General features: G+C 42.6%; 1 protein-coding gene across 3 annotated transcripts in view; it reads left to right on the top strand.

Annotated features, from left to right (window-relative positions):
* The window catches only part of AMD1 (adenosylmethionine decarboxylase 1), a 43,200-nt gene that overhangs the window by 9,411 nt on the left and 6,232 nt on the right, over positions 1–27,557 (top strand). For 2 of the 3 annotated variants that reach the window (XM_045010411.1, XM_045010412.1), the window contains exons 3-5: positions 17,352–17,438; positions 21,915–22,041; positions 25,176–25,278. In XM_045010411.1, coding sequence (XP_044866346.1) covers positions 17,352–17,438; positions 21,915–22,041; positions 25,176–25,278 — 317 coding nt within the window. Of the gene's footprint in view, positions 1–13,672; positions 13,698–17,351; positions 17,439–21,914; positions 22,042–25,175; positions 25,279–27,557 lie in introns of those variants that run through there. The other variant, XM_045010413.1, reaches the window with a different exon arrangement.

A 27,557-nucleotide genomic window follows, 5' to 3' on the forward strand; every position in this document is an offset into this window, starting at 1 on the left:
TTATACTGCATTAGTATAGTAGTGGGGGGTTTATATTGGTGTAGCTATAGTTACCTTAGTGCAAAAGACTCTGGCATAGACAAGCCCTTAGTGTGGTCATTCTGAACCTTTGCCATACCTGGACTCCTCCTTCCCAGTTAGCGATATAGAAATGCCTTGGTGGTCACAACTCAAACTCCTGTTTGTAATCACAGGCTGAGAACCCATGCCATATTCTGCCCCTGCAGGTTAACTTTCAGAATAAAGTAGTACTTTACTGATAAGTATTCTGCAAGGGCTGAGCTACATTCAGCAAGGAAAAATCCTTGTTTCTTTGAGTTTAAAAACACCATTCAGAACTTTCCTTGTGAAAGTCAGCAAGTACCAGTGTGGAAGAAGAGCTGCTTCTGAGTGCCCATTTCTTTTCATAAAATAGAAGAGGCATGCATTTATTTACCTAGTGAAAGTTGTACTTGATAAGGCTTTGAAGTTTACCTTTGTCAGTTCTGCTGGCATTGCTTTGCTGCCAAAGCTTTCTGATAAATTGAATGTCAAGTCCAAACGGCTTTTGTGGTACAATAGACTTGATTCTAGTCACAAGGCTGCTGTGTTGCTCAGGCACAATCAATGCAAATACCAATCCAGCCCAAATATGAGTGTTTCATAGATCTCAAGGCTAGAAGGGACCACTGTGATCATCTAGTCTGATCTCCTGTACAATCCAGGCCATAGATCTTCCCCAAAATAATTTCTAGAGCATATCTCTTAGGAAAACATTCAGAGATGGAGAATCTACCATGACCCTTGGTAAATTGTTAAATGGTTAATTATTCTCACTGTTAAAAATAGGTGCTTTATTTCCAGTCTGAATTTGTCTAGCTTCAACTTCCAGTCATTGAATTTTGTTATGTCTTTGCTAGGTTGAAGATCCCATTATCAAATATTTTTTGTCCTTATAGATACTTATAGATTGTAACCAAGTCACCCCTTAATCTTCTCTTTAAGATATAGTGATAGCTGCAAGGAGCTCAGTCTATGCCATGTTTTCTGATCCTTTAATCATCCTCATGCCTCTTCTCTGAACTATCTCCAGTTTATCAACACCCTTAAATTACAGACACCAGAACTGGATACAGTATTCCAGGAGTGGTCACATCAGTACCAAATATAGAGGTAAAATAATCTCTCTGCTCTGAGATTCCCGTGTTCATGGATCCAAGGTTTGCATTAGCCCTTTTGGCAACAGTCTCATTGGGAGCTCATGTTCAGCTCATCCTTCTCCATGACCCCTAAATGTTTTTCAGAGTCACTGCTTCCCAAGATAGAGTCCCCCATCTTTTAAATATGGCCTACATTCTTTGTTCTTAGATGTGTATCTATTTAGCCATATTAAAACATAGTTTGCTTGAGGCCAACCAATCTGGCTTGCTCTGTATCAGTGACCTGTCCTCTTTCCTTATTTACCACTCCCCTAACATTTGTCATCTGCAAACTTTCAAGGATGTTGGTTTTCTTCCAGGTCACTGATCAAAATGTTAAATAGCGTAGGACCAAGAACCGATCCCAGTGGGACCCCTCTAGAAACACCCTCTAAATGCTGATTCCCCATTTCTAACTGTTTTGAGACCTATCAATTTGCCAGCTTTTAATGTGTGCCCTGTTAATTTTATCATTGTAGTTTTTAATCAAAATGTCATGTAATACCAGATAAAATGCCTTACAAAAGTTTCAGTTTATTATATCAACACTATAACCTTTATTAACCAAACTTGTATTCTCATAAAAAAAGTCAAGTTAGAAAGAATCCATCTTCCATAAACCCAAGTTGATTGGCATTACTTATATTACCCTCCTTTAATTCATTATTAATCAAGTCTAGTATAAGTCATTCCATTATCTTACCTGGGATCAGTGTTAAACTGACAGGCCTATAATTACCTGGGTCATTTCCTTTACCCTTCTTAAATAATGGCACAATGTTACCTTTTTTGCAATCTTTGGAACTTCCCCAGTGTTCCAAGACCTGTTGAAAATAAACATTATGGTCCAGCAAGTTCCTCAGCCAGCTTTTTTAAAACTGTTGGATGCAAGTTATCTGGACCTACTGACTTAAACATTTTTAACTTTAGTAGCTGCTGTTTAACATCCTCCAGAGATGCTAGTAGAATGAAAGCATTGGCATATGACTGTCATGTTTTTCCCAAATACAAAACAAATTTACTGAACACTTCTGACTTTTCAGTATTGATGATTGTGCCATTTCCATCTAGTAATGGACCAATGCTGTTAGGATTCTTTGTTTTACTTTTAAACTCCTTATCTTTAACTCTGGCCATAGACTTTTCCTTGTCCCTTTGGTTATCTGATCAATTTGCTAATTCCTATTTTCTGATTTATATTTATGCTGTCTTCCCCTTTCTTCCATTTATTTTTTATTTTTATAGGTCACTTCCCTTCCCTTCTAAACTAGGTTATTTTTAACCAATATAGTCTTCCTTGAGTGTGGCTTTTTGGACCTCTAGTAAAGTCCTTGAACAATTCGCAATTATCATTCACATTTTTTCTATTAAATTGTTCCAGCTAATTTGGTTCCGTTGTTTTCAGTTTTGTGAAACTGACATTTTCAAGAACCATATGTATTTTACTGGTTTGGACTTCATTCTGTTTGTACTTTATAAATGTGATTTAAGTTATGATCACTTTTTAACTAAACTACAGTTAGCTCTTAGTTGTCAAGTATCAGAGGGGTAGCCGTGTTAGTCTGGATCTGTAAAAGCAGCAAAGAGTCCTGTGGCACCTTATAGACTAACAGACGTATTGGAGCATGAGCTTTCATGGGTGAATACCCACTTTGTCGTATTCACCCACGAAAGCTCATGCTCCAATACGTCTGTTAGTCTATAAGGTGCCACAGGACTCTTTGCTGCTCTTAGTTGTGTGATTAGTTCCTCTTTATCCCTCAGATGAGGTCTAGTGTAGAATTTCCCCTGTGTTGGGGGCAACATTTTTTGTTAGGAAATTGTCATCTATAATACTTAAATTCTGTGGGTGTTTTAGTACTGGAACATGGTATCTCTAGCATATGTTTTGAAGTCCTCCATGATAACAGATTTTTTTTCCTATACATGATAGGTAATTGTGTAAGAAGCCTGTCATCCTTTTCCCTGGTATGATTTGGTGGTCTGTAGCAGATGCCAACTAATACACATCTTGTACTGTATCTGTTAGGATGTTGATCCACAAGCTTTCAAAATCTTTTTCTTCAAAGTTATCAGTGACTCCCAAAACATTTTTTGACTGAGTGCCACTCCCATTCCCATTTTTGCCCACTTGATCCTTTCTAAATAGGTTACAACCATTGATTTCAATAATCCAGTCATGGAGATCATTCCCCTTCAGGTCTTAGTAATACCAACTAGGTTGAATTTATGTTCCTAAATGAGCAGTTCCAATTCCTCTTGTTGCCCATGCTCTTGCTATTGGTGTATAGGCAAATGAAGAATTTCTTCATGTCCTTTGGTTCCTTGATTGATTGTGTGTGTGCGTGCGCGCTAATGAGTGCTTGTATCTTCCTTCTTTTTACACTCGTTTTGTTAGTTTAGTGCCCTCCTGACTACTCTGGCCAGCTTGGCTCTTAGGAGATTGGTTCCCTTTCTGCTGAGATGGGGGTCATCTAAACTATGCAATCTCCTTTTACCATAGAAGGTGGATGGTGTTCCACAGTAGCAAATGTCCACACCATTTACCTAGCTGGTACTTCACTTCCAAAGTCTTCTGCCATGTCTTCCTTTGCTCACAGGACAGGAAGAAACTGTGATCACTTGGACGTTCTTCTCCTTCAACACCCTTCCAAGTACCCTGAAGTCTTGTCTGATCTGTGATATCCCACAGTGCAGTGTCATTCATGATATGAACCATCATGAATAGATCCTTGCCCATTAACTTGAGAATCCTATTCATTGTTAATGATGTCTCATGTGTTGGCTCTGAAAAGGCAGCATACCATCCTGTTGTCCTGTGCCTTGCAGAATTTTTTTTCAGTTCTTCCAAGTATTGAATCCCCAACAAGAATAGTCTGTCATCTTTAGACAGTTGGAGAACTTTTCGTAGGCAAGCTTGTTTTTTTTCTTACAGGTTGAGTTGAGCTACCATCTTCAGGGTTAGATGGTGTCCCGTACGTTCCCTTGGACCAGCTGGATCTTGAGATCTTCAACAGTTTTCATGTTGAGGAACTGGTATCGATTGGAAACCACTAGCTGTGTGGAATTCCTCCTGGTCCTCTTTTCTCTGGTAGCCACAGCCTGCCCATCTTCATCTGTCCCCAGCTGTGTAGAGCACTGCTGTGACCTCTTCTCATGCTTACACACTGTCAGGTCTCCCCTGACTTCCTCTTTCTCTGAGTCTTTGGTGGCCAGCTCCTTTTGTTCTTGAACCTGATGTTTCTTGTACCTGGCTGTCTAGGAACTCCTCAGCATCTCTACTTGCCCCTTAATCTAAGAATCTTCCTCCACCACAGCTATCAACTTGCATTTCATGCACAGGAAGTCACTTCTGACTTCAGGAAAGAAAACATGGCACATCTGTGGCAAGTCAGCACAACTGTTCTGTTGCTGGTCATCTTGAAATCTGAGTGGGGCCCCTATTTATGGCTCTGCAATTTGCCTGGGAACTGACTTTTTATACCAAGTCACCCTGCTTAGCTCATTTCAGCTCTGCCCCTCACCACCAGGCAGCAGTTAAATCAGACTTCAGACAGTGGGTCTGATCAATGCTCCACATTTCAGTCTCAGGGCATGTCTACAAACTTAAGTTGACATACAGGCACCGGAGTAATTAAGTAGTTTGTGCATGTCCACGCCGTGGTCCTTGTGTCAGTGGAGTGCATCCTCACTAGCAGTGCTTGCATGCATAGCTGCAGGGAGGTTTGGGAAAGGCTTGCAAACAGGGGTGACTGGGAACATGGCTTCAACATCCCATGATACACTTTTCTCCCTCCCCTGATTTTATCTGCAATCCATAATATTTTGCACCTTTTTCCAAAAGGCTGGCATAACTGCACATATACCATCTCTAGTGAAATATTGGATCCAGACAGCTGTGCACTATTATTGTGAGCATTACAAAAACTGCATCTTATCTGGTGGTATTTTCAGAGAGGAGCTGCTGCATGGAACATTGCAGTGTCCTTCAGGTAGCCTTGCTGGAAGCCATGGAACAAAACAATTCCTGGTTGTTGGCAGTTGTGCAGCAGCTGAACACAGTGGTGTGCCAATTATGCTCCTGAGAAACAAGCTGATTGGTGGGATTGCATCGTTATGCAAGTATGGGATGATGAGTGGCTGCAGAACTTTTATACACAAGGCCACTTTCCAGGAACTGTGTGCTGAGCCCTCCCCAGCCCTGCAGTGCAGCAACACTAAAATGAGACGTGCTCTGATAGTGGGGAAAAGCAAGTGGCGATTGCTGTGTGGAAGCTTGTAATGCCAGATTGCTACTGGTGAGTGGGGAATCAATTTGTAGTTGGGAAATCCACTGTGCAGGTTGCTGTGATCCAAGTATGCAGAGCCGTTAATCATCTTCTCCTAAGAAAGGTTGTCACTCTGGGCAATGTGCAGGAGATACTGGATGGTTTTGCTGCAGTGGGGTTCTCCAACTGCAGTGGAGTGATAGCATGCATATCCATATTGGCACCAGACCACCATTGCCACAGAGTACATAAAGAGCAAAGGATACTTTTCTGTGGTGGTGCAGGTGCTGGTGGATCACTAGGGAGGTTTTACTGACAGCGTGGGATTGTCCGGGAAGATCTCTGACGCATGCATCTTTAAGAACCACGGGTCTACTCAGAAAGCTGTAAGCAAGGACTTGTTTTCCAGATTGCAAAATCACCATTGATGTTGAAATGCCAATAGTGATCCTGGGAGATCCAGCCTACCCCTTACTCCCATTGTTCATGAAGCCGTACACCAGATATCTGGACTGCAGCAATGAGCGGTTAAACAATAGGCTCAGCAAGTGCAGAATGGTGAATGTGCCTTTGGCCATTTGAAGAGACACTGCTTCATGTCAGCGAATCTCAAACTATGAAAACCCATTCTATTAATGACTGTGACAGGGCAGTGCGCCTCATTGTCTGGCAAAGGGTTAATAGCAGCCCTTGGAGCAGCTGTGCAAAACCCAACCAACCAGAGGAAGGCTTAGAAGCAGCCAATCGGGGCCAGGCTGGGTCCTGTAAGAAGGGCTGCAGGGAAGAGTGTCCCTAGAGCAGACTGGCTGCCTGTAGAGAGAAGTACCTGGGACAGCCGTGCTGGGTAGGGTTAGGGGAGCAAGCAGAGCTCCATCCTGTCTGGCTCCCAGACTGTGGCCTTGATACAGGGGCCAAGTAAGTGCTGGGGCTATGGGGAAGTGGCCCAGGTAAAGCAGGTAGCAGCAGAGAAGGAGAGGCAGTGAGCACATGCTATAGGGTCCCTGGGTTGGGGCCCAGAGTAGCAGGCCCCTGCTCCCCCTTTGCCACACTGGCCGCCAAGGGAAGTGGCCAGCCAAAGGACTGCAGTTTGCCCCGAGCAAGGGGCTGGACTAGGGGCTGCAGTTTGCCACTGCAGCAAGAAGCCAGGTGAAGGACTGCTGGTTCATCTGGAAGGGAGAGAGAACAGAGTTGGGGCACAGCCGGAGGGCCATGCCCTGAAGAGGATGCCATAGTCTGGGACAACGTGGGTCCCCAGAGACGGTGGAGAAGCAGTGATGGAAAGTGAGACACAACAAGAGGAGGATGCCCTGCTGATGGACAGAGCTAATTGTCAAAGAAACCAGCAGGAGGTGCCACGGTGGTGAGCACAACCTTTTACAATGACCCACAGTAATGTGTGGTGCTTTTCTGTGTTGTGCCTACCAATAGTTTGAACCTTGCTGTGACTGCTGTGTATGTAGTGACGTTACCTTGGAAAAAATACCTGTTGCTTTGCTCTGAAAATAACTTGCAGCCCCCACTCACTAGCACCATTAGAACTGCCTCCCAACCTACTGCTGGAAGACCATCACTGGGGAAACATTCCATTCAGCCTTGGCCCTTCCAAAGGTACTGCTGGTGAATGGGGGGTGTGCTTGATGCCTGGGGAATATGCATTGACCCAGCAACTCATCTGGGTTGGGGGCTGAAACAGTGGCTGCCATGAGTGAGGGTACGTCTTCACTACCCGCCGTATCAGCGGGTAGCAATCGATCCCCGAATGAGCTCCTGTCGACTCCGGAACTCCACCAACCCGAACGGCGGTAGCGGAGTTGACATGGGGAGCCGCGGACATCGATCCTGCGCAGTGAGGATGGTAGGTAATTCGATTTAAGATACTTCGACTTCAGCTACGTTAGTCACGTAGCTGAAGTTGCGTATCTTAGATCGATTTTCCCCCGTAGTGTAGACCAGCCCTGAGGTGAGCGTGGGCTGCTGCTTAGAGTGTGGAAGGGATGGGAACCAGGACTCCTGGCGTCCACCCATCACTCCGTGTCTTTGAGGTTGTACTCACACCCCTGTGCCTCAGTTTCCCCCTGCCTCTCCACACTTTGAATTAATATTTCATTTTCAAGACCTGGACTTTTAGTGTGTGTGCATGCAAAAAAAAATTTGACAAAGAATTAAACCTTGGAAAGATGGGAATATGGTGGCGGGGGGCACACATTCATCTCTTTAAAAATCCGTATCTGTGGCTGAGATTCTGTGCATCTTTGCGTGAGGCTGAGCAGAAGGGATATTGCATTTGCCCCCCACACCTACTGGAATGTGGGGGAGGGGGAGAAGTAAAGCGATGTTGGAATGCAGTTCTGCAGGGGCTGCAGAGGGAGTCAAGCCTCAAGCAGTTTCTCCTATAGGTCAATCAGATGCCTCAACATGTCTTGTTCCTTCAGAATCCCCATCATTACCTTCTCTGTGCCATGCTCATTCTTACAGGCATTTCTCTTCCTCATAATGTCTGTGTCCATGTTCTCTGCAAGAGCAATCCTCCATGCCCTCTGCTCAGTTTCCACTGTCCCAAAGGTACTCCTTTCATTAAATGTTATGCATTCTCTTTTGCCTTTCTTATCTGGGAGACCCTCTCCACTGGTGTGGAGGAAGTGTAAAGGCTACACTTTCAGCTCTAAAACAGGCACAGCACAAAGGGATCATTGTCAGTGCAAACTTGCCATATAAAAATTCTTCCCCTGAATCCATGCAAGTGTAAAACAGAACACTTTCATTTCTACAAGGTGTTCATTGAACTTGTTTGCTGCGCTAGCCATGGTGAGTAGGGCAAGGGAGCTGGACCATCTGCAGTGGGCGGGGGGGCCGGGAGGGGACGACATGACCTGCAGCAGAACTGTAGGTTCCCAGGGGACCATGCCACCTTCTCTTTCTAACATGAACATTGTCTGGAGGTCAGGGACTGGCATTCTCCCTTCCAAACTACAAGCCGAGGCGGTGTGGGGTATGTGTCTGCATGTGATGGCCTATGTCCACTGAAACATTTTCCTTTTCTTCCCCTGCCACTGTTAGCCTCCCAGGGTAGCCCGGGGACACAGGGAGGCCTGGAGCATCTACCTGCCCTGCGCCGGGGGACAGGGTGCCCAGGAGCAGCCCTTGACCTGTGTCCTTGCACCATGTCTGCCCTAGGCTTACAGTTTTTGTGTGGGCAATGCCAACCCCTGCCACCCAGACTACAGCCATGTAGTGTCAAGCATGGGGGAAGGGATGGAAAAACAAGAGGGAGCCCACAGGCGCTAGTGTTTGTGGGTCGAGCAATTGAAGTGAATACTACCACTGTCTCCCATAGATAACCCTAGCTGATATGCTCCTGAAAGTAATGTGCTGCAAGGGAACAGCTGCTGCTGCAAGTGTCCTTATGCTGTGTACTGTGATGATGCTTGCTAAATTAATACTGGAGTGGTATGCGAAAGTGTTGTACCATGGTGGAAGAAATAAGTCAGTCTTCCCCAGAAACCTTCTACAATGGATTAGAGTACCTGCATGATAGTTTCCTGGAGATCTCTATGGAGGATTCCCAGGACATCCCTCTGTACACAATGTTTTGCAGTGCACCCTCTGCTTAGCTGGTCCAGGCACTGGGAAGCAGGTAGCCACTCTGCTGCAACTGTTTTTAAATAAAAAAACAAAAACATAAGATGTGACCCCCCCCATCTCCTTGCACAATATTTATGGTAAGTGCTTACTCAGCAGAGGTTCTTTCCCTGGAATCACACTCAGCCGTGCTGCTCCTCTGCACTTGGCTGGACTTCTCTAGGGTTGTAAACAGCTCCTGGCTCTCCATGACAAAATACCAGAAAATATCATATTGCTGCTATGTAAATCTATGGTATGCCCACATCTAGAATACTGCATGCAGATGTGGTCGCTCCATCTCAAAAAAGATGTATTGGAATTGGACAAGGTTCAGAAAAGGACAACAAAAATGATGCATATGGAATGGCTTCCATATGAGGAGAGATTAAGACCGGGACTTTTCAGCTTGGAAAAGAGATTACTGGGGATAAGATAGAGGTCGATAAAATCATGACTGGTGTGGAGAAAGCAAATAAGGAAGCGTTATTTATGCCTTCTCATAATGCAAGAACTAGGGGTCACCAAATTAATAGGCATCAGGTTTAAAACAAAAGGAAGTACTTTTTCCACACAACACAGTCAACTTGGTAGAACTCCTTGCCAGAGGATGTTGTGAAGGTGAAGACTATATAACAGGGTTCAAAAAAGCACTCGATAAGTTCATGGCAGATAGGTCCATCCATGGCTATTAGGCAGGGATGGTGTCCCTACCCTAGCCTCTGTTTGCCAGAAGCTGGGACTGGACAACCAGGGATGGATCACCTGATTACCTGTTCGGCTCATTTGCTCTGGGGCACCTGGCATTGGCACTGTCAGAAGACAGGATACTGAGATAATGGACCTTTGGTCAGACCCAAGATGGCTGTTCTTATACAGTGGATCCCCTGCTCGTCTGTCTCCCATTGTTGTCGTCCTTAGTGTGGCCTGGGACTCTTAACTCCTCAGAGGTATCCATGCTGCTCTTGGAGGTTTTGGTGGGGTCATTAAAGAACAGCATGCAGTTCCTTGTAAAAGTGGTATGTCTGCGGTGCTGAACCAGAGTGACTGTTCACCTGTCTGCTATGCCTGCTGCAGCTCCTTTGCTTTCACACAGCGCTGCTGCAGAGCCCTTTGGTAGCCCTTCTCCATGCTATGAGAGATGTTCTCATAGATATCCACATTTCTGTGGCTTGATCTGAGCTGTGCCTGGACAGTCTTTGCTCCCCACAGACCCAGGAGATCCACCAATTCTGTATACTCCAGTCAGGAGTATGTTTGGAGCATGGAACCGGCATGATCAGCTGGGCAAGCAAGCTCACCACGCAAATGGAAATTCAGAAGTTTACCGGGGAGGGGCTCTTTCCTGTGTACCTAGCTGCTGGGCAGCAGAGTTGAGAATGGTGACCAAAGTGATCATAGTAGAGCATTGTGGGATACCTCCTGGAGGCCAGTTAAAACAATGTAAGCAAGACAGTATTTACACTGCCATTATGTTGACTTAATTATGTGAAGTGTATCACTTCTTGTGGAGTTAAAGTAAGTCAAGGTAGCAGGCAAGTTATGTTGGCGGGAGAGATCTGGTAGTGAAGAGATGCATTATGTTGGCCTAACTCTGTAGCGTAGACCAGTCCTCCCAGCTCTTACCAAGGCACCAACAAACAGATCTCTCAGTTGTTGAAATGGGGGCACTCTGCCCAGTTACGCAGCTTGCAGACAGAAAAGTCAGACAACCTACAGACAAAACAACTGCACCACTCACCAAGTCTTGCTACCTTCAAGCACAGCTACAACCCTCAAATTCTCTTAACTGCCTCTGTTCATGGCTCCTTCAGAGGTTTTTTTCCCCCCTTCGCATGTCCTGTTGGGACAATGAAACTGGCAGCCATGCTATATGGACACTTCCCACTCTTGCTGGACTGGGGTCTCATTCATTTTGTATTGAAAAACATTGGCAGTTCTGAAGAGCTGTTTTATTAAATGGCTGCAAATGTTCAATCACCAACTGCCTGCATCATTGGGAAGAAAACTACTTTGACAACAGAACCCAACAAAACATTGCACCTAATTCTATAGTATGAGAATATATTCATGTAATGTTTAAGAAAAGTTTTGTAAATGAGTTCCAATAGTTCATGGATTAGGGACCCAATTTTCTGGGGCTCCAGGGGCTTGTGTATAGATTTAGGTTAATCTTTCTATCTACCCAATGGGACTCAGTGCTCAGTCTAGAAGATACCGTCAGAGATGCTTAGTTTTGCAGTTCTCAAACTGTGGATTTGTCTCCAGAGAGAGCATGCTTGTTAACAGGAAAAATGTTTTTAAATAAATATATAGAGGTGAGAAATAAGACCTCAAACCTATTGTCCCTCTGCAAATTTGTGTACACAGAATCAATCCCATACCTCTCTAAAAGTGCAAAGTTTAAAAAAGTTCAATTAATAGAAGATCGTTGGGGGTGGAATAGATCTTCACAAAAAGTACACCTCTACCTCAATATAACGCTGTCCTTGAGAGCCAAAAAATCTTACTGCGTTATAGGTGAAACCACGTTATATTGAACTTGATTTGATCCACTGGAGCGTGCAGCCCCGCCCCCCAAGCACTGCTTTACCCCAATATATCCAAATTCGTGTTATATCGGGTGGCGTTATAACTGGGTAAAGGTGTAGTCTGGAGATAAATGTGAAGGGGGTACTGGCAGTAGAAACAAAAGTGAAACTGTTTGAGCCGCATATTTCAGAAATCTTGGTCTTTCTGAGTGTAGCCTTCATTGATTTGAGATCTACCATACAATTCTCAGAAGGGAGACCCTTTAATGGCAGCAGGCTGTAAAGAGACCTAGTTTGGGAATAAGAAGCATTCAAGAAATATGTTTGCTGCTGATATTTTAAAGAGTCACACCAGTGAACTGGTGGAAGTCGCTTAAGCACTTGGATTCAGAGACCGTTGAAGTGATACTCTCACTTTTAACAGCAGTAGCTTCTTCTGCTGGTGTAGAAATATTTTCTTGCTTTGGACTAATTCATTCCAAATTGAGAAATCATTTTGGACCTGAAAAAGCAGGAAAGCTTGTTTTTCTTTTCCAGATTATAAACAAACAGGAAGATGAAGATCACTGAGTTAGCTGCAGAAGCCAATATTTGAAGTTTTTCATGTTGACCTGGCTGACAGTCGATTTAATTTGTTTTAAAAAATATTTAGTTTAACTATTTTTTGTTAAAACTAACCTGATTTAAAAAACTTGAATATTTAACTAAATTCAAAAATTCATATTCTTGTTTTGTTAAAATGTTTGCTGTTAAAGAGAAAAATCTAAAATACATAACATTTTAGTTAAATAAAATTTAAATGTCTGGTGATGTTCTCCTGATACAGCATGGCAAGACAGTCCTGCAAATATTGATTAACCCATTGAATTGGAGAAGTTCACCTCCCAGTGACTTCATAAATATCTGCTTCAATTACCTTTGGTAAATGAAATAACCAATCAATCCTTTTCTGATATAGCTGTAAAACTAATCTGAAAAGTTTTCAAAATCAGTCATTTTAAAAATGTATAGCGTGTACCTTCTAAAAATGAAACGTACATCTATCTGAGTTGTGAAGAAATGTATTAAGGTTGTTAATAACCAACAAGAATGCATTCTTATGTAGAAATCAATGATTAAATTGAGTCTTCCTGACTAGTGATTTAAATTGGTTTGATTTAAACCAAATCCACCTGCATACACTACTCAAAACTTGCTATGAGATGCACTGAGATTTAGGAGTATCTTTAGATAGGTTAACTAAGAGATTGTTTTAAAATTTCATAACAAAATTTTATGGATTGTCAAAGCTTGTTAACTAACTTTGTGAAGTTAGCAGTCTAGAGCAAAGTGGGAGGTGGGAGAGAAGTTGGGGTCAGCTAAACTACCTGTCAGACAGTAATGGACTTCCTAGAATTTGTGCTTGGCAGCTACAAGGATATTCAGAAATGTGCATTTTAATTTGATATAGTTTAACCAAGAAACCCAGCATAATTTTATAGATTAAGTAGCATTTTCTTAATAAATTGTTTAATTTAAATGTGCCCTAAAGCAGTACTGATGGAGTTGAAGCTGCTTTTTTAAACTTACAAATACTGAATGGTGGTCTGGTGATTGGGATGTTTACTGCATAAATACATTGCTTAAGTGTAATAGGAAGTCTGTAAGGAAAAATAAGCAGGAAGGGAAGAATGACCCTAGATAATCCCCTTCTCTACGAACATTTGAGGGAGATTGCGGCAGTGCCAGGACAGAATGTCCTCTGCACATAGGAATTTTTAAATCTGCTAGAGTTCTTTCAAAGTAAGACTGTTGGTGTTGGGTAGTGGGGAGCTTATGGAGCAAGCAGACTTAGGTGATGGTTACATGACAGAGCTTACAGTGGTGCTGTGTAGTGCTGCTAGCCTAAGAGGCAAGCGCCTACTGGTGTCAGAAGTTAAGGTACCATCAGGTGATGATTAGCCTTTAGTGTAAAATGGACATGCATGAACATTTGTTAAAACCCTTTTTCCTCATACCTTTAGTCTTATTGCAGAACAACTTTCTCTTCAAGAAGGCTGTTTTGTCACTCTACACAACTGGTGAGACTCCCTAAGGGAAGAACTACAGGTGCCAGAACCTGGGTAAGCACTGTTACACAGGGTACTGCAACCAGATCTAAGGGCTTGGCTACACTTGTAGATGTGCAGTGCTGGGAGTTACAGCTGTGTTCGTACAGCTGTGTAGGGAAAGTGCTGGTGTGTGGCCACACTCACAGCTACTAGTGCTGCAGTGTGGCAACATTTGCAGAGCTGTTGGGAGTGGTGCATTATGGGCAGCTATCCCAGCATTCAAGTGGCAGCAACGTGCTTTTCAAAAAATGAGGGTGGGGTGGAGTGTGACAGGGAGCGGGGGGGGGAGGGAGAGTGGATTTTTGGAGCCGACACTGTCAGCTCCCTGCCTTGCAAAATCTGAACATTTCCTTGACCCCTCATTCACTCTTAACTGCAAATAGCCTGCAGACCAGATAAGCAGCTGCTCCAACGGACTCCCTTTCTCCCCCTTGCTGTTTCTCTCCTCAAGCAAACACTAAGCTATAGACATTCATCCCCCTGCCTGCCTCATTCACAGCAAGGTAGTGGGTTATCTCAATTGATTGTTCAGTCATTTACAGATTGATCACAGCAAACAAGAGCTGTTTGTTTTTTTAGGTAAGCAGCTCCCGGAGCCCGGAGTTCACAACAAAACAAAGAGGCATTATAACAAAACAAAGAGTAATTTCGTTAAAAGCATTCTGGGATATGTCCTAATACCCTGGAGGCCAATAACTCCTAATACCCTGGAGGCCAAGTGTGTGGCCACACTTGACGAGCAGCACTGCTGCACTCGTTATACCCCAAGCAGACCAGGTGTACAGCCAGCGCTGCAGCCAGGGAGTTGCATGCTGGATGTGCCTTGCAGGTGTGGACAGTTACTAAGTTGCAGTGCTGTAAAGCCTCCACCAGTGCTGCAACTCTCCAGTGTACCCAAGCCCTAAGAGTGAGAGAATGGCAGAAATCCTCCCAAGAGAGGTAAAGGCACAAGGCCTGACCCCTTGAGTGGTAATAAGGGGCACCTAGACTAGAAAGTGAACAGAGTGGCAGCTAGATAAGTAACTGACAGGAGATGCAGATTAATATATTCAGTTGAACTAAATTAAGTCTCCTAGTTTTTTATAGCTACTTCAGCACCTTAGACTTTTTAAAAAAACACAAACACCTGCTTTGCATTTTAGATTCCTTCATTTCAAATAACTGATTATAGACTGAAGTAATATAGTTGGTAGACTATAAAATGGGTTGCTGGAAGTGTTTAGTGCTGAGTTGAGTTCAACTGAAAGTTACTGCTTTAATCTTTAAAGGTTTAACTCTCAAATGAATTTTTCTTCAGTTGCACACTTTCTGCTTCTCTCATTTGAGTTCAACTTTGAACCGGCATTATACGTCGACGAATGGGTTTTTACTGCTAAACTGGAATTTGGCATTAATTTCATAGTTGTGAAACAATGCTTTATTTCAGTGTGCACCATATTCTGATTACTCAATTTATTGCCATTAAATGCAAGTTTTAAATGTTAAACAGTCAGGTGAAGTAACTGGTGTGTGGTGGCTTGCCTGTTACATTTTTATATGTTGTCATTCATTAAGAAATTAGTTGGTGTTTAGTGGTGGCTGTAGTTAACACTGATCACTTATAGAAGAGATTTATAAGTATGGATGCGTAGCTTTTTCATGATGAAGCTATCAAATGTTTAGCTTTACCAAGTTTCAGTAGCTATGGATCTTAACACTTTTTGTGGTTTGCATTGTTTGAAATCTTAACTTCCATGGAAGTTACACATTAGATAAATGTAGGAGAAGTTCTGGGAGTCTGAAGTTTCAGTATGACGTTTTGTTTAGAGATGAGCAATGTGTACCAGTGGCCAGTATATTTTTTTGTGCTTAAGCTTAAAAATAGTGTTCTAATAGTAAATATTCTCTACATTATGGTGTATAAATTTAAGTTTTGGTCTTAATTGACGAGGTTTCACTTTATTCATTGAAACTAGTTTGTGTGTTGGGGTGGAGAGACAACCTGTCCTAGTGCATCATCCTGTGATTACCAGGGCATTATAATCCGGTGGGTTATCCTATGTGGACTACACTTTTTTTAATCCTGCCCCACAGAAGGCTAACCTAAATAAAACTTATTAATGTTCATGTCATGAAACTGCTTAAAGTGGCACTAAAAAACTTGATTTGTTGTGTTAAGACGGGGGGGGAATTGGTTTTTATTTAAAAAAAGAAAAGCAAATGGCTTGTTCACACAGATTTAGACAACATTCTATACTACTCCTGTATGCCAGTTATCACGGATCATGTCACTAAAACTAGATGTTAATCTCATTTGAAATGATGGTCAGAGTTCTGGGAGGAGGGATAGCTCAGTGGTTTGAGCATTGGCCTGCTAAACCTAGGGTTGTGAGTTCAATCCTTGAGGGGGCCACTTAGGGATCTGGGGCAAAAATTGGTCCTGCTAGCAAAGGCAGGGGGCTGGACTCGATGACCTTTCAAGGTCCCTTCCAGTTCTATGAGATTGGTATATCTCCAGTTATTACCTTTATTACCTTCTATTGTTCTAGGCTCTGTCCAGATATATAAACAGTCCTTTCCCCAAAGAGCATACAGTTGAGACAAAGGAAATATACCCCTTCTGGAAAACAGGGAACTGAGGCACAGATTAAATGACTTGCCCAAGGTTACATGGCTGGTTTTTCTTAGTGGCCACCTAGTAATTTTTGATCTCTAGTCTAGACCATGGTTCTTCAGAAGTTTATAGCACTTGTTCACAGTCAGGGTAGCTGGAACTTTGTATGAAGAATATTGGTTGGAATGCACTCTAACTGAAACTTCTGTAGCTCAAATGCAGGTTGTCCATCTCTAACCAAACTAGTCATGTTTGCTAAGTAGTTGCTGTGACTATAGATGGAAGTTTTTATAATAGCTTAATTATAACATAAAAACATTGCAGGTATTTTTACAGGTTCGTTTTGGATGTTGCTACTTATTGTCTTATTTCCTGGTAAAATGGGAATGGAAGGATTATGTCAATACTATTTACAATGCACAAGCAAATTAATACTCCTCATCTTTCATCTCCAAGAATGTCTAAAGTGTTAATATTTGAAACCACAATTGGGTAGCTAAACTGTCTTGTTGAACAGATGGGTAAGCTGTCAGTTTGTGACTTGCCATGGTCAATTAGCATGTGGGAAAAGGATTCCTGACTACCAGTTAATGCCAGAGGGTATTGTCTACAAATTACAAGGAACTAGTGCCATTGGATGGTGGAGGAATGAGTGGTTAGCTGAGCTGAAGAGTACCTGCTGCAAAAATGTAAGGGAATTGGTTTATGAATCTTCTCTAGCAAAGTATGGAAGCAACTAATTAACCGAGTGTGGCTGTATACTTCTCCAGAGGAAGGAGCGGTTGTGATGGCTTTAAATCCATATGCAGTGTCAATTAAGCCATGGGGGCTTAAAAATAAAACTGGTGGAAACCAGCTAGCTGATGTGTAACCTCAAAGTGGGGCAGTAAACTACATTTACCAAAACTAAATTTGAAGGTGTTAGATGTGATATTTCTTGTGGTTTACAGCTTTTAATATAAAGTCTTCATCATAAAAATGATACCATACCTTAACTATAGAATTAAATTGAATTCTGTGGCAAAAATCTCTTGGTGTTTAAATTAGCTTTGACTTACTGATTTCTTTTATAGGTTTGAGTGGGACAAACTTTTGGAGAATGTGCATTGTTTGATCATAAGTGTGACAAAAACTGACAAGCAGGAAGCTTATGTACTCAGGTAAGCCAATATTCCAACAAAGTACTTTGTTTTACACAAGCATATACATAATTATATTCTTCCAAGAAGTAGTCATTCCTAGTTCTAGTCTCCAGATTTTTATCTGATGTCTACATCTTGCGGTGTCTCAACTGTAAACGTTTCACATTTGTGCTCAATTATCATGAATCATTTTATAAAGGTTTTGCACTACTGCTTGTCTTGTTCTGCATCTCGAAGGATTAAGGAACTAGCTTTATATCTGTCTAGTTCTATGATGAATTTACTTGATCAGTAGACATTGACTTGGGATCAATAGAAATCTCCCACTTAGGGCTCAAACATGTACAAGGATTATGTTCAGTAGTGTGTGGGAAGACTAACTGAAAACTTAATTTCAAAGCTAGCTTTGTTGCATCTACATGAAATATAGAAATCACACTAATTGCTCTGGAAAGCAAGTATAGCTGCTGAACTAAGGACATCTGTAAACAAATCTTCAGATTCCTTGAAATCTCTGGAATTCCTCCCCCCTGGTTTCTGCAGCTGTGCTGCATGAATCTTGAATGACTTATACTAAGGAAAAGAATCTTCTGCACTTCTTTCAACTGCTTCCCCACATTCCAAAAAGTGAGGCAAAAACACTTGCCTGCCTGTTTTGTGTATGACTCTAGATTTTAACTTTTAAATTTTTCAGTCAAATGAAAGGTGTGGAAAATAAAGATTGATTTCACTTTCATTTCACTACAAGGACTACAAACTGCACCTTGGAGGCAGTCCTTCACAATACAAAAGTTTCAGTTGTCATAAATATATTAATAAAAAAATAGCTTGTGAGAAACTCCTGAAGAAATTGTATTGGAAAACCTCCAGCATCTGCAGTCTTGTACTTCATTGCTGTTTAATCTGTTACGAATCCATGGCTGCAAAAAATACATAACTAGCTAAACTGTGCACACAGCATAACCCCTATTTTTGTCTCTTAAAGGAAAAATGAATCTACAGTAATAGTACTCTCCATAAGCAAGCCATCCACAGGAAACAAATTTGAACAGGTCTGACATTGCACCAGCAGAAGGGAGTAATAAACATATAGCCAATGTGTATTAAACACTCTCTCTCCAGTTCAGCTAACAGTGTACTTGAGTATCTGGCTCACTGAAGTTCAAGTCTGTCAGTAGTCACTGATTTGTAATGAACATGTGGCTTTAAACACAGATGTTGGCTGTGTGGGCATCTTACATAACACATATATCTCGTGCCATAAGTTAAGAGGCAATCTGAATTCTTACTAATTGATTATGAAATGGAGAAGACTGCCTCCAAATAGTAGTATTTAACTCAAGAACAAATTCTGGAACTAGCAAACTACTTTGAAAGGGCAACTTATTTGTTCAGCATGGCTAACAGATTCTCCAAGTTTCTTACTAAGGTTAATGTGTCAGATAGTGTGATCTTAAATCAAAGGATCAGACCAGGTTAGTAACTGAAACTTCCATAAATATCTATGATTAAAGGCTGCAGCATCTCATTAGTATATGCCATTTGAACTAAATTTCATTGTGGCTAACAAATGTCCTGTTCTCAATTTAGTTTTCATATTCAGGTTCTTTAACCCATGGTTCGGTTTAAAGGTAAATTGATGACCTTTAGGTATATATTCCTAATTCTGGAATGCCACTATGTACAGACATTAATCTATAGCCTTCTGGCTACTATATATTCACTGGCAGATACAGTAAAATACAGTTCTGTCCAGGCTGCTCTGCCTTTCTTGATCTAATTTTTCACTAATTTGCTTTTTCAGCTGAAATGTATGGGGCTCAAATTGTCACGTATCTGAGGGCCAGAGGAGTATAAGTGGCTGCTTAAAGCGGCATCATTTGAACTTCTAGAGCAGTTTAAAGGAGACTGTAGTGTAAATGAAAATACAAGGTTTGCTCAAACCATGCCTTGAAGACAGTATACAGTCTGTTCTCCTTGGTGGCTGTGCAATATCTGCACTGTTCTAGATACAAACTTCCTCCTATCTAGCTTGGGAAATAAGCAGCAATTGATACAAGTATAGAATATTGATAAAAGAAGCTAAAGTCTTTAGGGAAAAATCCATGGTTGGCAGGGCTAGGGACAGTGAGGAGTTTCTAAAGTATATTGGAAACAAAAAAATCCTACCAATTGTATAAGCCTATAAGTGGTAAATAATGAGGATAGGGCAGTCATATATAGGAACATAAACACAAGAATAGCCATACTGGATCAGACCAATGGTCTGTCTGGTCCAGTATTCTGTCTTCCAACAGTGGCAAATGCCAGATGCCTTAGAGAGGGAAACAAATATTTGATGATGGGATCTTCAGTGTATGAGAGAGGTATAAGACCATCCAATAGTTGGAAGAACGTGGACAAAATTCAGACTGGAAACAAGGTGTAAATTTTTAACAGGGTAATTAACAGTTGCAACAACTTATCAAGGGCTGTGGTGGATTTACCACCAATCGCAATTTTGAAATAAAGATTGGATGTTTTTTGATACATGCTCCAGTTCAAACAGGAATAATTTTGGGGAAGTTCTATGGCCTGTGCAGATTAGATCAATCACAATGATCCCTCTGGCTTTGGAATCGAAGACTTTATAAAAAACAGTGAGATTTTGTTCTGGCCCACTTCATTTCTTCAGTGCCTGTATATAAAGCTAATTAGTCTTAAAATGGAATTGCTCGTTTCAGGAAAGCATTTCAGTAACTAAAGCTGTAGTCCAAATTCCATACTTGGAATTTCTGGGAAAATGTATATACTGCTTGTACTGTAGTCTTAGCTTCTAGGGTAGCAAGACATTTCACCCACTGTTATAGTGAATAGTAATGAAACCAACCAAAAATGTTTCCTGAACAAAGTATTTTCAGGCAAAGAAAGTTACTTTCTTTTAGCCAAAGATGATTTAATTTGATGTATTAGATACAGTGGTCAAACTAATATAATCTGAAACAAATGCTGAAAACATGGGCATTATGGATCTGATTATTCAAATTCAACAGTCTTTCTGAGATTTACTGGCACCTTCCTTACATGAATGCTGACATTGTTTTCTGATAGCTGTATTTACTAATCAAGATTTGTGAATATATATTGTGTCTTGGAATGCTCAAATACTGAATTGTACATGAATGCTTGCCTGTTTTTGTTGTTGCTTTTTCAAATGCAGTTGCAGCAAGTAAACAGTAAATTATTCAGCTGCTGCTTGTATCTGATACATGCTTATTCAGAAAAGGCATAACTATTCACAGTTGTGGAGGCTAATTCCACACTCTTGTACTAAAGAATCTTAATTTCTTATTGACATCTCAGGCCAAGACTTCAAAATGTGACTGTCTTTTGGATGTTCAAGTTGACATATTGAATAAATCTGATTTTCAGATTGTGTTCCTGATTTTTCTGATAAATCAGGCCCTTTCTAGAAATTCTGAGCACCCAAAAATAACTAGCCACATCTGGAAATCTTGGCTGAAATCTTGCTCTGATTTGTCATATGTGGGTACAAAGGCCTATTGCAGCAGCTGGTTTTGTACACTGTAGTTAGCTACCTTTGCATTGATAAGCTTGGCTCTAGTGTGATGGAATTAGTGTAATCCAGGGGTGGGCAAAATACAGCCCATAGGCCGGATCCGGCTCACCTAACATTTCTGTCCAGCCTCCTCTGCCCCTTTGTGATCTCAGAGTCCAGGCTGCTAAAAGTCCCACAGCACAGAGGGGTGCTGAGGCAGGCTGCCTGTCTGCTGTGGCCCCACACCGCTCCCAGAAGCAGTCAGCTGCTGCTGGCACATCTCTGCATGCCCCTAGTTGGGGGGGAGGCAGCTCCACACAGTGTCCTGGCCCCCAGCACTGTCCTCACAGATCCCATTGGCCAGTTTCTGACCACTGGGAGCTGCAGGGGTGGGCAGTGCACAGAGACCCACTGGCCCTCTTCCCCCCCCCAAGGGGCGTGCAGAGATGCGCTGGCAGTAGCCAGCCACAGACGATCCAGGAGTGCTGTGGGGCCACAGCAGCCAGGTAGCCTGCCTGAGACCTGCTGCGCCACTGGCTGGGAGCTGCCTGTGGTAAGCACCTTGTGGCCAGAGCCTGCACCTCACGCCCACACCCCTTCCCCAGGTCAGAACCCCCTCCTGCATTCAAACTCCCTCCCAGATCCTGCACCCCCTCCTGTACCCCAATTTGCTGCCCCAGCCTGGAGTCCCCTCCTACACCAAACTCCCTACCAGACTCCGTACTCCCTCTGTTAATATAGTAGAAATGTGCGGCCTGTGACAACTTTCCAAAATTCATGGAGTGGCCCCTTGCGAAAATTATTGCCCACCCCTGGTCTAATCATTGCTCTCCAAATCCTGCCACAAGTTTATTTTGTATGTAAGTTTAATGTGCATATACTGTAACCCTTGTTGAGGGTGCTGCACAAAGATCTAAACCACAATCCATTTTTAATATGACATTTTCTTTTTTCAGTGAGAGTAGCATGTTTGTCTCCAAGAGACGTTTCATTTTGAAGACATGTGGTACCACCCTCTTACTGCAAGCACTGGTTCCCCTGTTGGAGCTTGCTAGGGAGTACAGTGGGTTTGACTCAATTCAGGTAAGCTGCCAGAAATACAACTAACAAAGATTTGGTGCAATGTAGTACTAAAGACCTTTGAATTCATTTTTCACATGTAGTCTTTCACAACTTCCATGAACTCTCCTTCCTTTAATGATGTAATCTCCTCTCCTATAACTTTCATACCTTTCTGTATGAAGATGGCATTCATAAATCCTGTATGTACTTTTTAACTTTGTTCCTTTTTAAAAAAGGACATGGTCAAATTATCTTAATACTTCTCAAATGTAACTCAAAATTTGAAATAAGATTGCTTCTTTAGTCTTTAAGAAACATTTTCCCTTGTATATTCACTGGATTTTATTGTAAAGTTGTCAGTGAGAGCTAAGATGTGGCTTATGTGGATTCAGCTCTGAGGAACACTCTAGATTCTACATGATTCTCCCCCTTTTAAGTGTGGGGGTGTGTAGAGGAATCGCATGGAATTTGCAAACAATAAAAGAAAGCAGAAGTGAAAACTTGAGGCCCATCAGTCTAATCTTTAACCTTTTACACATAAAAAAATTAACACAGATAAAGTAGCTATTCAGAGATCTGTATCTATTGAATGAATGCTCTTTTTTTGCCTCATTTGGTATAGGAAACCTGATAAATTAACTCCTTCAAGTGGGTGCTCCACTTCAGGTGCACACATGCCTCCTTGAAGTCTTCATTGAAGATTTTTCTACTAGCAGTGTCTATTTGACTTGTACATGTGCCTTATGCCTCCTTATGCTGGACAGTGAGGCTGCATAGGGATGCACAGGCAAACTGCCCTCGGTTCTTTTACCACCTTGGCCTGAAATGGAGATCTAGTGTGCCTCAGCAATTTTGTATTCTTATAGTTTTGTTAAGATGAGTTAGTTGTTAGTGGTTATAGTTAGTTAATAAGTGTTAGAGAATAGAGGACTTTTTCTTCTTGGGGAGGCTTGTCTTCCTGGCAAGGCATGCCTGGCTCCCAGATATAAATGCTGCCTCTCTTGCCGAGAGGCTGTACCTTTGAGAGACAGCCACTCCAAGTGTCTTGCTTGAGGGAATCGCACATGTCCCGGAAGTGCAATGTCTCACTAGCCCTCAAGTTGAGGATAAAGAAGAACAGAGATTAAGCTCAGACTGTTAATGATAGACCAGTTACTTTGACCATTGTCTTGAGTCAGGTCAGGAGATCCCTCCCCTCCATGCATCTGTCTCCAGACAGATCCGAAGTTTGGCTAAGAAGTGAGTCATTGGATGATTCTGAGAGGGCTCCCGAAGAGGAGAGGAGTACAAACTCTTACCTGAAGGACCCTGTTCTAAAAGGCTCAGGTCCCCTGTAAGATCTGTGGTCTCCAATGGTACCAAATTGAGAGCTCAAGGATCTGAAGGATGACTCCTCCAGTACTAGAGGAGCTGGAAAGCCCTGGAGTTCTAGTGGGAGATATGGCTCTTACAGGGCTTCAGTATTCTGTTCTGGGGACAAGGATGGCAAGCATAAACATCCTGGTCCAGTACCGTCAAACTCATCCTTCAATTGGTATCTACCCATTCTGCACCCTCGGTACCAAGCAAGCAGTGGAACCAGATTCCATCAGCACCTACATCAGTATGCCCACCACTGGCAGTACCATCAGCTTTGGCTACCATGTCCTCCACTATGTCAGTACTCCTTTCCCTAGTCAGACCTGCAGGAGTTCAGATATGCGAGGGACTTGTCCATAACAGATGAGCAGGAATCCCTGCTCCTTATGGGTACTGAGTCTGATACTGAAACCTCAGTCTCCAGACTGCTACTGTCCCCTGTGCTGCAGGACTCACCACATTTTAGCTCAACTCAACTAAGGTCCATTTGGCCACAATATCAGCTTTTCATCTGGCTGTTGAGGGACTTTCTATATTTTCTCATCCTGTCTCTAAGTTTAATAAGGGTTTGGCAAATCTCTACCCCCAGACTGGAGACCCTACTTCGACCTGAGACATCAGCCTGGTAGTGAATTGCCTTATGCAACATCCATTCAAACCTGTGGCAACCTGATCTCTTGCATTTGTCTGTGAAGATCTTGTCAGCCTGTAGAGTTGGGGAGATTTCCCCCTTTACAGTATTCTTCAAAGATACAGTTTCTTTATGCCCACATCCTAAATTCTTACCTAAATTTCTGAGTTCTACCTTATCAAATAACCAATTTATTCATATACCAGTGTTTTTTCCTCAAGCCACAACTCTCTGCAGGAGTCCCTGTTTCCATACCCTGGATTTTAGAAGGGCTCTCTTGGTCCTTTCACTTAAATGGGACCAAGCAATTTTGAAGGTCACTCAAGCTGTTCATGTCTTTTGCAGATAGATCCAAGGTATCCAGGATTTCTGCTCAAACTATCGGGATGGATATCTAGATGTATTGTTACTTGTTGTTAAACTGCAGACATTCATCCTTCTGAAGGGGTGATAGCACATTCTGCAAGGTCACAAGCAACATCCACAGCATTGCTTAAGAATGTACAAGTGTCTGAGATAGGTAGGGCTGCTACATGGGCTTCAGTACATACATTTTTGAAGTACTGTGCTTCAGTTTAGTCCATGCTGTCAGATGTGATGTGGCTCTTGGTATTGCAGTACTATCTTTAGTTGTGGATCTAGTTCCAAAGCTCGCTCCCTTCCTTTGGGGGAAACTGCTCAGAAGTCACCTGAAGTGGAGCAGTACTCAAAGTAGTAGTCACTCATCTTGTGCAGTAACTGCAGTTCTTCAAGATGTGTGCATCTATGGATGCTCCACTACCTGCCCTTTCCCCTTTGCTTGTTCTCTGTGGAGACCTTCAGGTGGCGAAGGAACTGAGGGAAGCTTGCACATCTCTGTATAGCCTCTGACATGAGAAGGCATAGGGCATGTGCACAGGCCAGACGGGCACTGCAAGCAGAAAAATCTCTGCTCAAGGGCTCGAGAGGCATAGGCACAGCCTAAAGTGGATCACCCATGGAGGGGCCACATCTCAAGGGACTGCAGTTACTCCACAAGATGAATAACCTCTTCTTTACTGATTTGTTTAGTAATGGTGAGCGTTTGAATCTAATTATACCTCTTAGTTGCTGTCCAACTAAAATGTAAAAATCTCTAGAATAGTACCCAGGCATATTAAATATCCAAGTTGACATTATTTTTCAGAGCTTCTTTTACTCACGTAAGAATTTCATGAAGCCTTCCCACCAGGAGTACCCACATAGGAATTTCCAGGAAGAAGTAGAGTTCCTTAATGAAATTTTCCCAAGTGAGTTAATGGAATAGTCATTGTCTATTTATGTATTAAGAGCATATGTTATGTATTCAGTTAAGTCTGACAAATTATTACTGATTCTTCCTGTTGCAGTCATGACATCCTGCACATGCTAAGTGACTTTAAGTTGTGAAAACATTATTGTAGCTCGGGTGGGCAAACTTTTTGGCCCGAGGGCATCATCTGGGAATAGGAATTGTATGGCGGGCCATGAATGTTAACAAAATTGGGGTTGGGGTCTGGGGACAGAAGGGAGTGCGCCTCTGGGGTGCGGCTGGGGATGAGGGGTTTGGAGTGCAGGAGGGTGCTCCGAGCTGGGATTGAGGCGTTCAGAGGGCGGGAGGGGGATCAGGGCTGGGGTTCAGGCATGTGGGGAGGCTCGGGATGCAGGCTCCAGGTGGTGATTACCTCAGGTGACTCCCGGAAGCAGAGGTATGTTGGTGTGTGTCGTCTGTCCCGTACCCCCTTCCTCCCCCTGCTCCTATGCGGAGGCATGGCCAAGTGGCTCTGCATATTGCCCCATCTGCAGGCGCCACCCTTTCAGCTCCTATTGCTTGTAGTTCCTGGCCAATGGGAGCTGCGGGGGCAACGCTTGGGGTGCAGGCAGTGTGCAAACCAGAGCCCCCTGGCTTTCTCTACATGAGGAGCTGGAGGCGGGACATATCACTGCTTCCAGGAGCTGCATGGAGTGGCCCCCAACCCTGCTCCCCAGCTGGAGCACCACACCAGGACAAGCCTCCAACCCTGCTCCCCAGCAGAAACTCGAGCGCTGGATTAAAACGGCTGGCGGGCCATAGTTTGCCCACCCTGTTGTAGCCTGTACTGACTATGAAAAGCTATCTCAGACTGCTCCACCTCTGAACCAAAGACTGTACCTGCTAATTTCCTGTCCAGGGTACATTAGAGATTGCATAACATAGAAAAAATAAATTTTTAAAAGGAGCCTGATAGGCTTTGAACTGGTAGTACCTCAGGATTAAAGACCTTGGCATGCCTACCCACAGTGCTGCTCTACTGGCTGGGAATATAGCTGCTTCACTGTGAACAGGATAAGAAGTAAAAGACTTAAATTGCAGCAAGGTAGATTTAGGCTAGACATTGGGAAAACTTCCTAACTGGAACAAGGTAACTAAGAGGTGGTGAAATCTGTCAGAGGTTTTTAAGAACAGGTTAGACAGTCACCTGTCATTAGTGGTCTAGATAATGCATAGTTCTGCTTTAGGGCTGGGGACTGGACTAAATGACCTTTGAGGTCCCTTCCAGTCCTGTGTTTGTGATTTGTAGGGTTTTGATGTGCGTAAGCCAGCAGTGTTAAAATCTTAGAGCTCCTCAAACAGGTGGCCGCTGAGGTTACCTGGCCTAATAACTACAGCAAGGTGGCTACTACTGTATATTTCTAAGGTCCTAGTAACTTTTTAAAAAAGCATTCAGGTTTAGTCTTACACTGAAGGGGCTCTAAATCTTGCATTGTGAGGTTCCATGCTGTCTGTTAATAACATGTGTTTGATGTGGAACATGCTGGCATCATAAACTCAGCCTGGGATCTGAAAATTGAGCTAGGTTCTTTGTCACCACTGGCAAGCTTCTGTAGCCAACATTGTCCAGTTAGGAACTTGTAACACCCCACTGTCGTGAGTGAGGTGAGGTATGCAGAATGATAATTGAGTGGGAAGTAGTAAACAATGCTTTTGACCTAAAAGATCGAATAGAATCGAGCTGACATTTAGTGGTGGTGGCTCTGTAGGTTTCAGAAACAGAAAGCAGTGTAATCTTATTAATGTTAGATGAGATTCTGAATGTGCCTAGGGAGCAAATCGGAGTAAAAGGTGCCAGTTTTGCACTGTTCAAAGTAGAACCACAGATGTACTAAGCTAGGCAGTTTACAAAATTCAAAATGCTTCGAAAGTACTTTAAATATTCTCAGTTAACGTCTAGTCTCCTTTTATTTTTTAATATATTGATCCTGAATGATAGACTACACACCCTTATGTATTCAGTTGCTGAGCTAGTGTACTTCAGGTATGTTTTGTTATAGTGAACAGCTAGCTTGTGAGCCAGCTGTTTAAAGACCTAGTCTGTAACTGTGTATCCTAATGGGTCACAGGTCTGTTTTTAATTCCCATTGCCCTTATAAATAAAACATACTAAAGATGTTTCCAAAAGGTTAGACCTAAAAGATAAATGATGGGCTTGTGTGACAGTCTGTTAGTAAAGAGAAAAATGAACAGTATCACAACTGCCTCTGATACTATATTTTGAGTGGCCTTATCTAT

The sequence above is a fragment of the Mauremys mutica genome, chromosome 3 (genome assembly GCF_020497125.1).
Source record: "Mauremys mutica isolate MM-2020 ecotype Southern chromosome 3, ASM2049712v1, whole genome shotgun sequence".
NCBI classification, from domain to species: Eukaryota; Metazoa; Chordata; order Testudines; family Geoemydidae; genus Mauremys; species Mauremys mutica.